At 39.9% G+C, this 14,346-nt stretch overlaps 1 protein-coding gene across 1 annotated transcript in view; it reads right to left on the bottom strand.

Moving 5' to 3' along the window:
* The window catches only part of KCNMA1 (potassium calcium-activated channel subfamily M alpha 1), a 711,483-nt gene that overhangs the window by 155,181 nt on the left and 541,956 nt on the right, over nt 1–14,346 (bottom strand). Inside the window, 1 exon segment of the mRNA NM_001003300.2 lies at nt 1,926–2,035. Coding sequence (NP_001003300.2) covers nt 1,926–2,035 — 110 coding nt within the window.

The following is a 14,346-nucleotide window of genomic DNA, read 5'->3' on the forward strand; positions in this document are numbered from 1 at the left end:
TTTTTTTTTAGATTTTATTTATTTATTCATGAGAGACACAGAGAGAGAGAGAGAGAGGCAGAGACACAGGCAGAGGGAGAAGCAGGCTCCATGCAGGGAGCCCGACGTGGGACTCGATCCCGGGTCTCCAGGATCACACCCTGGGCCGAAGGCAGTGCTAAACCGCTGAGCCACCCGGGCTGCCCCCAGGTTAACACTCTTAAGATGAACTGACTTAGTTCCCAGGAGCAGAATAAGAGAAGCAGTGGGAATGCAGGCTTCTGAGGAAGCACTTACAATAGACAAACACCAGTCAAGCCAGGAAAAATCAAAAGCCAAGGTGAGGGACGTCTTCACACACTCCCCTGCTAATGCCCCCAGTGCCATAGGACCCCTCTGGGTATTGGTGGCTTTGCAGTGAGCTCAGACCACCCCTACACTGTATAGGAGGCCTCAACTGTTTGTTTGTTTGTTTTTCATAGGATTAGCTTCTATTAAAAGTCCTGAATTCTCCTGGGCTTTCTATCGTAGGCAGGCCAAACTCCAAGGTGGAGAAAAATCCCCTGGGACAGGTTCAATGTTCCAGGACCCAATGCCTCTGAATGGTTAACTCCTTTCTGCAGCAGAAAGAGAAATAGCTCTCAAATAAAGGAGCACATGGGAGTTACAATAGGGCATCCATTTTCAGAAAATAACTCCTTCCGAATCAATTACCTATTCACTTTTCCAGTCCATTTAGCGTTTAAACTTTCGCTTAGAGACAGGGTGAGAAATTTCAGTAAACAGCCAGACCATTTTGGATTGCTTAGGGTCTGGGCCCAGAGACAGAACACACCTGCTGTGTTCACTGACAAGAGTCTCCAGGTAAACACCAAGCTCCCAGGCCCGTTGTCTGCTCTCCGTTGTGCATAGAACAGAAAGCTTATAAGACAGAGGAGCCCAAGGGCCCCCAGGACATTGTCTTTAGACTTCCCCTTCCAGAAGATAGGTTTTGTTTGTAGGCATCCAGATAACTCAAGGCAACAGCTTTTCTTCCGCAGCCCAATGGGCTCCCAGATTCCCCTATTTCCTCTCGGTCTTTATCAGTGAGACTGAGGTTATCAAATCTTTTGCTGAATAAATCAGGCTTAATGTTTCAGCATTCCCAGGGAGTCTGTGTTTTCATAGAGGACAAAGGGCCTGTGTGACTTACACCCAACATCTGGGATTCTAAGTGGGAAATGTGAGGCATCATCATGATGGAAGTTTTCAGGGCCAGGACCCTTGGAACTCTTGAGGTCATACCTCCTAAATGATCACCTGTTCTACTTGCAGTGGCCATAGCAGGCTGGGGCTGCCCTTTGCTCAAACCCCTACTGCTGAGCTCACAGAAGGAGAAGCTAAGACTTCTCATTGTCATAACACGCCAGTTATCCATATCGGGGACTAAACTGCTAAGGGCTTTCTCAAAGCCTGCTTCCATACACTCGGTTCCACATTTCCTCAGCAAATCATGAACGCATTTTGAATAATGGTTTCTCTGATGTCTCTATGATCTGACTTGACTGAAAAAATATTAAAATTCCTTTCATCAAGGAGATAGCAAGATTTATTTTCATCCTGGTAATATCAGAGACATGGGTTCCTACCACTCATCATAATTGTGTCTACACGGCAGGAGCATAATCCAGACATGCAGGAAAACTGTAGTTCATATTTTAGTGCAAATGATGGATCTAAGCATCAGGTTCTCAGAGCTGCAGGGAAAAGTAGGGCCAGCAGAAATCCCCAAGGTGGGGACCACATAATGACCCACCTTCCTGCTTTCTACACAAGACAGAGCACACAGGACACCCTCGGTAATTGTTGAGTACCTCAACTGTGCTGGGCAGAGGTGAGGTGTCTTTCCTAAGGGCCACAGAAAATATCCCTGAGGGCCAAAGAGCACAAGGTTAATGATCACTTACTCACAAACAGTAGGGAAGGACAGACCCACGAAGGCACTGGAGAGATATTCTGTATACATTTCATTTGAGACTCCTTCCAAGTAGTATTTCTGCCACGTGTCTTCCTCAATCTAGGAGAGAAGAACATAGGAGGTTCAATATATGACAGTAAACTATATAAAGGAAACCAGAGTTTACCAGCTGGCCAATAAATGAATGCTGTAGTTTTTGTGATGGTGACCATCTTCAGCAACCAGGAACACAAACACGCCGTCTACATGAAGCTTGCATCACCCTAAGCTCATAGAATGTTAGTACATCCCCTCTAAAGCAGCACTCTTTTCTACCCTGTGTGGTTTCTAAGGGTGTGGAGGCGTGGGCACTCACTCAAAATCCTGGTGGGCACATAAATAGATAAAACAGACCTAGAGAGCAATTTTGCAATCATTAACAAAAATTTTTAAAGTACGTGTTCCTTTACACAACAGTTCTATTTTAACTATTCATAGCAAAGAAACGGATAAACAAATGGTACATTCTTCAATGGAATACAAACAATTGAAAATTATAGTGAAAATTCGTATCTGTTCATATAGAAATTATATAAAAAGGCACATTGCTAAATAGTGTTTATAGTCGACCCTACTGAAAAAAATACCCTATAATTATCTGAATGCTTGTAACGCCATAGAAAAATCCAGAAAACTGAGATGCCTGGGTGGCTCAGTGGTTGAGCGTCTGCCTTTGCTCAGGGCATGATCCTGGAGTCCCAGGATAGAGTCCCACATCGGGCTTCCTGCATGGAGCTCACTTCTCCCTCTGTCTATGTCTCTGCCTCTCTCTGTGTCTCTCATGAATAAATACATAAAATGTTTTTTTAAAAGAAAAATCTAGAAAACTTTACACCAGAACACTAGCCATTATTTTAGTATAAACAATTTTTCTCTATAGATTTTTGTGTTTTCTGAAGACTTTTACAATGAGTGTGTGTGTGTGTGTGTGTATAACAATATATAAATATCTACTTTGGGGAAAAAAATATATTTTTTAACCACACCTTGAGTATCCCAAAAAGGAAAGTGTAGTTTCAGAGAAGTCTTACTCCAGATTTCATTAAAATGTGTAGTCTTTTTCCTAATTAATCAAGCTCAACTGGTTTTCCCAACAACCCTCTTCACACTAAGCACTTCTGGAAGGATTTTACATTGGAATTGATCTTTAAAAATTACAAAGTGAATAACAACAAGAATGCTGAGCCCCTCTGGGAGCTCAGGGATCTCAGGATTGCCAAGGCAGGCAGGCTGTGTGGTCCTTGGGAGCCTGCAGCCTCCCAAGTACACCTCTGCTGGAGGCTACAAAGGGGGGCATATGAGAAGCAGCTTTCCAGCCAACAGGAAGTGCCTTTTGACAATTTCTTGTGCTGGTGTTGAATTAAAGCCCATCTTGTCTATGGCCCACTAGTCAGTTAACTAGGGGAAACACAATGCTGGAAGAGACTTGGAAACAGTGGAAAATGGACACCGACCATCTACTTGGTGACACTCTGGAATACAAAAATGGCAGGAATCATTTAGAAATAGATGGAATGCTCCCTGCTTCTATGCTATTTGTCTGCTTTGTGCAAGTCTGGATGATTAGAGTATGTGGGTTAACCTCATTAGTTTGAGCTGCTTCTAACCTACTCCCACACTTTAGACATTAGTTACACAATGCTGCTGGGTATGGGTTGTTTATCGACAAATTGGTCTTCCCCAGAGTGGGGTCTTTAAAAAAAAAGTCACTCAACCATTTCTACTGCTAAACCGTATGATTTTAAAAATTAACTGCAATGTATCTAACTAAGCATAAACTTTTTTAATTTCCCTGAAGCTTAAGATTTCAACTTTCTCTTAAAATAAAAGATATTTTTGACTTTATAAGCAAAAGTCATTAATTCTAACTAATTTAAAGAAAGCCTAATCTGCATTAGTAAATAATCTGAAATGTAAAATATTTGGGGCATTAGAGTACCATAATTTGTTTTATTGGCAAATAGGATCCTATATGAGGAAGTGTCAATTCTAAATCCTCATGATAGAGCTTTATGGGAAAATTACATTTTTGAAGTGTAGGAAGTCAGCCCATTGTTTTAGCAGAGATATCCCGTTTATATACTTTGCTGTTTATGTTGTTAATTTAATTGCACTTGATTTTTAAAAAAATGAAAATATGAACCTTTATCTCATTTATTATTGTTGGTTGTATTCCTCAGTGAATATAGTTTTAATATGGTTCTTTTAGTTATGGTCAGTATTTTCCTGCCTGTGTGTCCTAATGGAACTACTCTTTGGACCAAATTTTATTGTCGGTTAATCATTAAACATTTTTACTAAGTAGAAACACATTTTTGCAAGATAACAATACTATTCATGTTTGTTTTGAACATGGTAGATATTCATTCATTCAGCAAATATTTATTGAGCATATGCAGTATCTCAGGATCGATTATAGCGGCTGATTAAATCTTACTTTAATCGGTATTTATTTTCCCATATTTTTCTCCTTGCTGGAAGAAGCACTACATATGTCTGGCTATGATATATCTGACCAGCTATATCTGACTTTTACTGATTTTTTTTCCATATTTTTTTTCCTGCAAGTTTTGTCTTTATGGCTAATCTAGAATGCCTAAGGAACTCAATGTCAAAATAACTGGAAAAATATACAGAGCTTTTCTGGAAAGTTCAATGCCTCTTCTACATCTGTATGTAGATTCTTAGGTGGCATCTACAACATTAGACATAGTAGCACCAAAGGGACGGTTGAAATACTGACTGGTTTCAATTCATTGTCGTAACCTTTTGTTTCAGTCATCAAAACCTTCTTTTAAAGATTTTATTTGTTTGAGAGAAAGAGCATGCATACAAGTGGGGGAAGCAGCAGAGAGAGAGAGAGAGACAGAAAGAAGCAAACTCCCTGCTGAGAGCAGAGCCCCACAAGGGGCTCGATCCCAGGACCCTGAGATCATGACCTGAGCCAAAGTCAGATGCTTAACTGACTGAGCCACACAGGTCCCCCAAGATTCCCACATTTTTAACGCAGTTTCCATCCGGATAAATCAACATGCTTTTGAGGTTTCTGATAAAGGTGTTACACAAACATATACACACAAACTTAAAAGGGATTAAAATGCTAAATTTTATGTTATATGTATTTTACCACAATTTAAAAAGTTAAATCCATATCTATAATTATAAGAGCAGAAGAATCAGTAGTTATAATTAATACTAAGACCTTTTAATTCCTAAGGGCAAGAATGAAAAGTTGGGACAGACTGATGACAAGAACAGGCCAATCACATCAGGAGAAGCAGGGAATGAGCCCCAGACTGTGACAGGGACACAGCAGCACACCACAGGCTCAGAGAGCAGAGCTTCGATCTTTATCCAAGGCAAGGCCTCAAACTGTCACTTCTTACCACGGTTTACCTTTCTAAGTCTCAAACATGGTATCTTTAACTTTGAAAAAGCAAAAATTAAAGTGCATATTATTTTTTCCTTTGTCAGCAGTAATGACATGCATTTTTTTTTTTTTTAAGTAGGCTCCATACCCAGTGTGGAGTCCAACATAGGGCCTGAACTCAGGACCCTGAGATCAAGACCTGAGCTGAAATCAAGAGTTGGACATTTAACCAACTGAGCCACCCAGGTGCCCCTGAAATGCATTCTTAAGAACAACAACAAAAAAAAGGTGTAAAATATGTGGAGTTGAAAACATTTATGCTTCACACAAGAGAAAACGGGAGTGAACAAAGAGATCTAAAAACGGTAGAGCAAGTTATTGTCACTATGATTTCTTTTTTACAGAGGATAAAACTGAGGCACAGACAGGTTAAGTTGGTGCTGTTAATCACCCATCATGTCACCTCTTGCTAGAGAGGACAAGGTAAATATATAAGGAAGGAATGGTACTAGGATTTGGGCAGGGGGAGTAGGAAGGGGCAGGGAGGATTTGCTGCACAATCAGTACCTAAGGGAGAAATAGTAGAATTGAAGCTCACTAAGGACTCATATAATGTTAAACCTTGGAGCCCATGATCTTGTGTGAAGTCAATGGGAAGTAACACTAATTTTAGTGCAAGCCTCCTCTCAGAGCATGGCGGCATCTTTTCTACGCTTCAAAATGGAACCATCCCAGCCTACAACTTCATTCCTAAAATGGTACATGCTATTCTCTACATTTGTGTTGTGTAGGTATTTTTAACTGTAAGGTAATATACACACTTCCCAGCAGAAAAATGAAGGAATGGGACCAAAATGACTTAAGCAAAGGTGCCAAAATTAATTTGCCAGCCATTCAGCAATCAGTCAAAGGCAAAGCATTTCCCGAGGCAGCAATCTCTCCTTTGGCTGTCACATCAAACTCCAGCTGTTTTAGAAGAGCAAAGATGAGCAGGTGATGTGCTATGTCTCCTGATTCATCAAATGCTCACAGAATCTTCAGTGAGAAAGGAAATTGAGCCATTGGGCTAGCTTGTCTACACTTCTTGTCTGCTTATTTATGCTCTCTCTGTTATCTAATTTTTCAACCAGTCTAGTCCAACCCCCAAGTAAATAGGTTGTACATCGATTCATGGGCAGCTGGCTCTACCATCAAAGGGTACCTTCCAACTGGAAACAAGAGCCTTGGCTCCAAAGGAAGTAACACCTTCTTGATCCTAGATTCTGCATGTGTTACTAATGGTGGGTCGGTAATGACACCTTTTATTTTTTATGCTTTCTCTGATTAGAGTGAAACTGTGTTTCTCTAATGCTAACAACCCAGTGAATGTGAAAAATCAAACATCCTGGCTGGAGTATGCTCCAACTGTGGTGATTTCTGTTCCCAGAAAAGAGTCTGAATAACTGTGGTGATTATAGTCAAATAATTTTGCTAATGTCTATTCCTACCTCTGGAGTCATGTAAATAATTTGAGAGATTATCATATGCCAATCCCTATTTAATTGAAAACAAGTACACTGTGTTAATCTAAATACTGTATATTATGCACATCAAAAGTAAGGAACTAAAAGGAAATTATAAAAACTGATGACCATTATGTTAATAGCTATAATAAGAAGGGGTAAGTCACTGGGGTGTCTAGGTGGCGTAGTTAGCTGAGCATCTGATCCTTCATTTTGGCTCAGGTTGTGATTTCATAAATCATGAGATCAAGCTCTACAATATGCTCTGCACTCAGTGGAAAATCTGCTTGAATTCTCTCTATCCCTCTCCTTTCACCCTTTCCCTTGCTCTTGTGCACACTCCTTCTCTCTCTCTCAATTAAATAAATAAATCTTAAAAACAACAACAACAACAAAAAAGAAGACAAAGAGATGAGTCGTAACATCTACACTAACATTGCCTAACATTGGTGATAGGAGACTAGTGGATTAGCAGGTATTTATTGCATTACTGTTTTTATAATCTATCCAAATTCTAAGTGAATATGTTTTCTGTAAAGGATGCACAATTTTATTTTTTATTTTTTATTTTTTTTAGGATGCACAATTTTAAACCATAAAACTGCTTGAACAAGAACTAACCAGCCACATCTGAATGAACATTTGTACATATAAATTACATAATGCATTGTCACTGTCCGTTATGATGTGACAATCTAAAACAGTACAGTGACATAAACTGACCGATGTGCCTTAGATCTCATAAAAAAAAAAAAAACAACATATTTATTCCTACAGAAAAAGAAAAAGAAAACACCCACAGGAAGTGTCAAGTCCTTGACTACAATAATAAACATGGGATCAGCATTTATGGTCCCTACGCTGATGAGTGTGTGAGTGGTTATTAAAATGTGTGGGGTCATTTATCCACATTCCTCAAGAGCATGCTCTGTCACTGGGGAAAATCTGATTTAATGTTGCATCTAATCATTTCTTGCTGGAAAGAACAATGTTAAGGACAATTGAGTGCTAAGGAGGCTTCATCATTGGGCTTTCTGGATTCTTTCTCTCCTCATTTCCTCTATGTTCCAATCTTAACCCACTTGCATCAGTTTTTATCAATGGGCCCACGGCTCTCTTTTGCCCTCCCTTTTTCAACATTCTTCAGTATGATGACAATTCCTAAAATCAACTCGTGGAATTAAAAGACAAAACGTTTGCACCTTGCTAGCTTGGAGGTGGCACCTCACAGGTGCCAGAACAGAGAATGCCTGGTTGCACAGCTTTTGGGGGATGGCGGTGGTGGTAACAAACTGGTGATAAAGTTGAAACCACCGGAGAGAAGCAAAGGAGATGGGGAATGAATGGTGATGTGCACCTTTTCAGAATGTATTTTCTCTCTGTGCCAAATTGCACTTCAACACTGTGCTTCTTGGACGTGGAGTCAGGTAGGTTGCCCTTCAGAGAGCAGCGTTGGATTTCAGGGACTGCATAACCATTTGGCATCCCACAATTATGGCCTATTTCAGATTGCATCCTCCTGAATGTGAGAACCGGACGAAAAGGATTTCAGACTCGTCCAAAGGCTTCAGGACAATGTCAATTAAAACAAATTATTTGGGGTTTGATGGAATGCCAGATAAATGGTTGCTTCAGCACTGAATGAATAAATAAACAACTCCAAAGATTAATTTTGGGTGGACTTGAGCCAAATCTCTTAGTCCCAGACTAGTGAGCTGCAGACTATCAAAAGAGATTTCTTCCATCAGGCATTATGAGAAAAAAAAAAATAGCCTACATGAAATACTCTGAGAGAGATTAACAGACCATACCACATGCAAAAGTGTAAGAATATATGGCATTTCCCCTACTGTGTTACCCCCCCAGCCCAGATTATTCTGAAGACACAGAGAGTGCCAGAGGGACTGAGGCTAAAGGAAAGGCTAGTGCAAAGAGTGACATGAGAACTTTTTAAAAGCATTATTATTGGGGCACCTGGGTGGCTCAGTGGTTGAGCATCTGCCTTGGACTCAGGTCCTGATCCCAGGGTCCTGGGATCGAGTCTCATATCAGGTTCCTTGCAGGGAGCCTGCTTCTCCCTCTGCCTCTCTCTGTGTCTTTCATGAATAAATAAATAAAATCTTTTTAAAGAAGAAAAGCATTCTTATTTAGAGAAGTGATTTAAGAAAGTATTGCTTATGTGGCTATAAATTGGTATTTTTTTTCAATATATAGAAGACTTCTCAACTCTCTCCATATTTTTCTCTCTAGTATAGAAAAGGTGTTTATGCTTAAGAGATGTCAGACCCTGTTACAGGCTGGCCTTTTCACTCTCTGTCCAAATAGGACTTTGGTTTTGCAATCTTGCTAAGGGTTAAGAACATCTTCATTTGTGCTTCAAATAATAAGGTTCTTAAAATATCACTAAGAGAACTCTAATCTGAGTGGAGCAAGCAGGAAGTAAATGTTCTCAAGCAGACGCCTGCTGAGCAATCCTCAGGAGGATGATTCAGCCCCCAGCATGCAGGATTATCCAGAATGGAGTTTCTCAATCCACTTGAGGTAGGAGAATGGGTTTTGCTTTTATTTCTAATATCCACTGTTTTGCAGACTCAAACTTCTGCAAAATCTAACAAAAATGAATTCTAAAAAAAAGAAAGAAAGATAAGAAAAGAAAAAAAAGAAAAAGAAAAAGAAAAAGAAAAAGAAAAGAAAGAGAAAAAGAAAAAGAAAAAGAAAAAGGGGATCCCTGGGTGGCGCAGCCGTTTGGCGCCTGCCTTTGGCCCAGGGCAAGATCCTGGAGACCCAGGATCGAATCCCACATCGGGCTCCCGGTGCATGGAGCCTGCTTCTCCCTCTGCCTGTGTCTCTGCCTCTCTCTCTCTCTCTGTGTGACTATCATAAAAAAAATAATAATAAATAAATAAATAAATAAATAAATAAATAAATAAATAAATAAAAATAAAAGATTTTTAAAAAAAGAAAAAAGAAAAAGAAAAAGAAAAGAAAAAAAAGACAAGACCTACAAAGTACAGGTCCAAAATATTTCTCATTAGATTCAACCAATATAAAAATTTTTTTTCAACCAATATAAAATTAATCTATCAAACTGCTCTAAAATTTCCTAAGAACTTACTCTCATTTTCTGTACTTCCTTCCTCACAGCAAAGTAGAAGTATTCTCAACCAAGATTTCCCATACTAAGCTCATCAGAACTAACAGGTGTTATGTCTCGAATATACAGAGTAGAGAGAGGGTCCCCATGAAAATGTAGGTTGAGAGCAGAAAATTCTATCTGAACCTCTAGTGCCTGAAACAGTACATGGTACAAAGCAGTAGCTCAATAATATTTGAATGGATGAAATAAATTTGAGATTTAACAAAGCCAAACTGGGCATATTCTTTTTTAGTACGATGGCTAGAATCTTAACATGTTCATAGGAGTTGTAAATCTCCAGGGGTGAAACACAGTATTTGGTCACACAACCCTTTATTTTAAGGAGCAGCTCATGGAGTTAGGCAATGCTAATTTTAAAACTTTCTCTCTTTCTGATTTCCCGTGATCCTTCTGTCACAAATATATATTATAGCTCCAAAATATCTATTTTTCAGTGGTCAAATCTAATTCTTTTAATAAAGGTCACATCAGATGCCCCCTCACTGATGAGGCTTTTCCTCATTTCCCCAGCTTGATGTGCTCCTCCACACCTTACTGGAAATACTAATCAAGTCCACCTCTAGGGGAGCTGGGAGGGCTGAGGTGATCAATATAGAATGATTAGAACACTACCTGGCTCGGGCACCTGGGTGGCTCAGTGGTTGAGCTGCTGCCTTCGGCTCAGGGCGTGATCCCGGGGTCCTGCAATTGAGTCCCACATTTAGCTCCGAAGGGAGTCTACTTCTCCCTTTGCTTGTGTGTCTCTCATGAATAAATAAATAAATAAAATCTTAAAAAAAAAAAAAAAAAAACACGACCTGGCCCATAGTAAGCACACAGCTCATGTTAACCATCATTAGCTACCATAATGGTATTGGAGTCTTCTGACATCTGATGAGAGCTACAGCAAAGTGGAATTGGGAACATGAGCCCCTCCCTTACACATTCAACTCTTTATCTTCCAGAAAAAGCAACACAGGTGCCTATATAAGAAGTGCTTAATTAATATTTGTTGAACTGAACTAAGTAAGACAAAACTGGAGAAAGAGACACAAAGAAACAAGCCATTTTCCCTGGGCACCTAATCCCAAGTAAGCACTGATCACTTCACAGCCTTTAGTGTTGCATCATGAAATGAACCAAATCCTGCCTCCAAATGCTGAAAAATTCTGTATTCTCGGGTTTTAATAGGGAGAAGGAAGAACTAGATCATTTTTAAACTTCCCAGAAAACTTCTTACTAGGAGCAATATTTTCCTGGAAAATGTTGTCATCGCGGAACATCTTGGGCTACTTAACAAGTGGCTTATGATTTTCTAAATTCTAAATCCAGTAACTTGGAGGCCTGAATTTAGAAGAAGAGATTCTCAAGAGGTGGTGTACTTCCACCAGTCTAACTCAAGTCTTTCCTCCTACTAGCTAAGCAATCCATTGCCATCCTAAGAAAAGTAGCTTCCCTTTCAACCTTGCCTCATGACTATGCTGTCTTCCCCATGGGACTTAGCCTTCTGTCTTCTCCTTGCCTTCATTTTTTTTCTTTTTTTTTTTTTTTTTTTTTTGGCTTCCAGTGTAGAGTCAAACAACAATTCAAAAGGACATGGACCAAGCCCCACAAAGGCTACATTTGGCAGTTCCATTTCTCCCCAATTCTAGATCTGAGGCAAAAACAACTGGGTTGGTTGGTTATTTATTTGTTTGTTTATTTCTGGATGAATAGGAAGAGAGTAGAAAAGCATTCAATTCAATACAGGAACTATGAGTTTGCTTTTGAAGAGACAAACCCCTAGAGCATCACCTATGCCTTTGCAGGATCCTCGGTATTTTAGGTAGTTTGGTGTGAATCTCACTACATTCACTGCTGCTATCACTCGAGAAAATTTCTTGCCAGTGGACACTTTGGAGGCATACTTAAGAAAAGTCTTCTGAGGCTCTGAGTCCAGTGCTTCCCAAACTGTGAGGTGCATGTAAATCATGCAAGGGTCTGGGTCAGATGTGGTTTCGGATGCCCTAGTCCTGGTAGGGGGCTAAGATTCTGTATTTCTAACAGGTTCCCAGACAATAATGATGCTGCCCAAACATGGACCACACTTTGAGTAGTAAAGAGCTATTCCCAAAGACAGTAAAGAACAGAAAACAAGTATTCTCCATTGTGCTTTTGAGGACCAGAGATTAAGGAGAATCAATCACAGTCCAAAGGATTTAAAGTAGGGATGAAAAAGAATGCTTTCCACAAGTATCCTAAATACTGGAGCCAGTTACAGAGAAAGCTAAAACATAACTAAGCACTGAGTATCCAAGTATTTGGGTTGTTGTGGCAATTAGTCTAAACACTATTTCAGGGGTCCAGATTTATCTACTTAGTCTCTCTCCAATGGTTCAGTGACCCCAACGATAGTTTAGTCTCCATTTCAATGTGGGCTGTATAAAGACAGAACAATGAGATGACTATATTAAGTCAATTAAAAATAAAGTTTCAAAAAATGCCCTGATTTGTATCCCTAATTCCTATTCAATGTCTGCATTTTAGGACACGGTGTTGAGTATGAGGACAAATACGCTTGCCAACTCAGTCCCGTTTTAGTGACAGCAGATTCTGGATACTTATGTCTCCTATCTCTGTACAATACGGCCTAATAAAGTTGAGCCAAAGAGACTAGATTTCATTTCAGAGCAAAGGGTTCGGCCATAAACTTTTGCTTTCTGGCTGAACAGAGCCATTCCAGCCACAAGCATAAATTCTGCTAGTTTTAGGTATCAGGGTGATTGGGAAGCCAAATGGGTTATTTGTGAGCCAGGTACCCAAGGCAGAGGCACCCGCTTTATTGTGTATTCATTGTTATCTGGAAAAGAGTGCCAGCTACAGAATATTTTCACAGGAAGTTAGAAATGACTTCGGAAATTCCCTTCTGAGGCTTCCTAGAGTGGATTTTAGGCCTCATCAAAAAGACATTTGGTTCAGAGCTTGAAAGTGGGCAGCCTATAAATTGCTGAGGTATTTAGCTAGGCTTAGCAGTTTCCTTTTAAGGGGGAGCCTGATCCTCAGTATGTAGCAGTGTAGAAAGTACCAAAGCACATGCAGACTCTGGGTTCAAATCCTAACTTCCACAAGTGCCCCTGAGCTAAGCTGTATAAGCTCTCTCCAAGCCTCAACCCCCTCACCTACACAATGAGGGCAACAATAGCACCTACCTCCTAGGAAGACAGCTGAAATGAAGTGATGCATATAAAGTGATTAACATAGTGCCTGGCAAATGTGTCAAGTGCTCTTGTGGTTTAATCATGCTGAAATATGGCACTTACTGGGGGTGTACCTTGTAGAGTTCTATAAATGTCAGCTTTTGTTATAAGTAACGAGTGACAATGATGATGGTGACAATGATGATGATGATGATGATGATGATGGTGATGGTAATGATGATGATGATGGTGATGATGGTGGTAATGAAGACATTCTCCTGCTCACACAACAGAACATAGGCCTGTTAGTTAGATGTTTGTTTTGTGAATCATGGCTTCCTATTGCTTAGCTGCTGCTAGAAAAGCCTGGAACATCACTGACTATCAAACGATCCTCTGGATTAAAGAGAAAAATGAAGCAGCTTGAATGTATCCCTAAAAGATAGCAGTGTTCTCTAGAGGTCATCCCAACCCCTCCACCTTTCCTAGTGGCTAGCAAGTACACTCTCAATAGATATGATGATGAGATAGAGGTAGGTGTTTGGAGGAAATGATGGTCTCCTAAAATAGGAGAAGGGTCATGTATCAATGTTACCATTAGCTGATGGAGGAAAACCCAGCCCGGCCTTCTGAAAGAAGTCCCAAGCCAGCACAATCCTGATGGGTAGACTGGGCTAGCTCCTTCCAGTCACTGGACTTGACTTTTGCCCACATCTTTCAACTGGGAAATACCTACAATCTATTCTTATTTCTTATCCTTCTTCCTAGCAAATAGCTTTACTCCTTATTTCCAGTCTCACCTCCCAGATTGATTTTGAACTGACCTGACACATCCTTGGTCCACAGGATGGGCATACTAATAAACTGGTGCTTGGTCAAATATTATTTTTTAAAGTACTTGTTCAACTTATATTTTGAGGAGATGCTGAGCACTGGTGGGGAGAAAGAAAGAAGAATGACTGCTGGCCAGAGCCTTCAGACTCTATTGGCCTCATAATTCAATCCTGGTCCCAATTTTGCATATTTCCCTCATCAAAGGAAAAAAAAAATGCCGTGTAGTTCTATGGATTCAACCTTTTCTCTTTTTTTCAGATTTATTTATTTATTTATTTATTTATTTATTTATTTATTTAATGAGAGAGAAAAAGAGAGAGAGAAAGAAAGAGAACAAGCAGGGAGAGGGAAAG

Source organism: Canis lupus, chromosome 4, assembly GCF_011100685.1.
Source record: "Canis lupus familiaris isolate Mischka breed German Shepherd chromosome 4, alternate assembly UU_Cfam_GSD_1.0, whole genome shotgun sequence".
Taxonomy (NCBI): domain Eukaryota; kingdom Metazoa; phylum Chordata; class Mammalia; order Carnivora; family Canidae; genus Canis; species Canis lupus.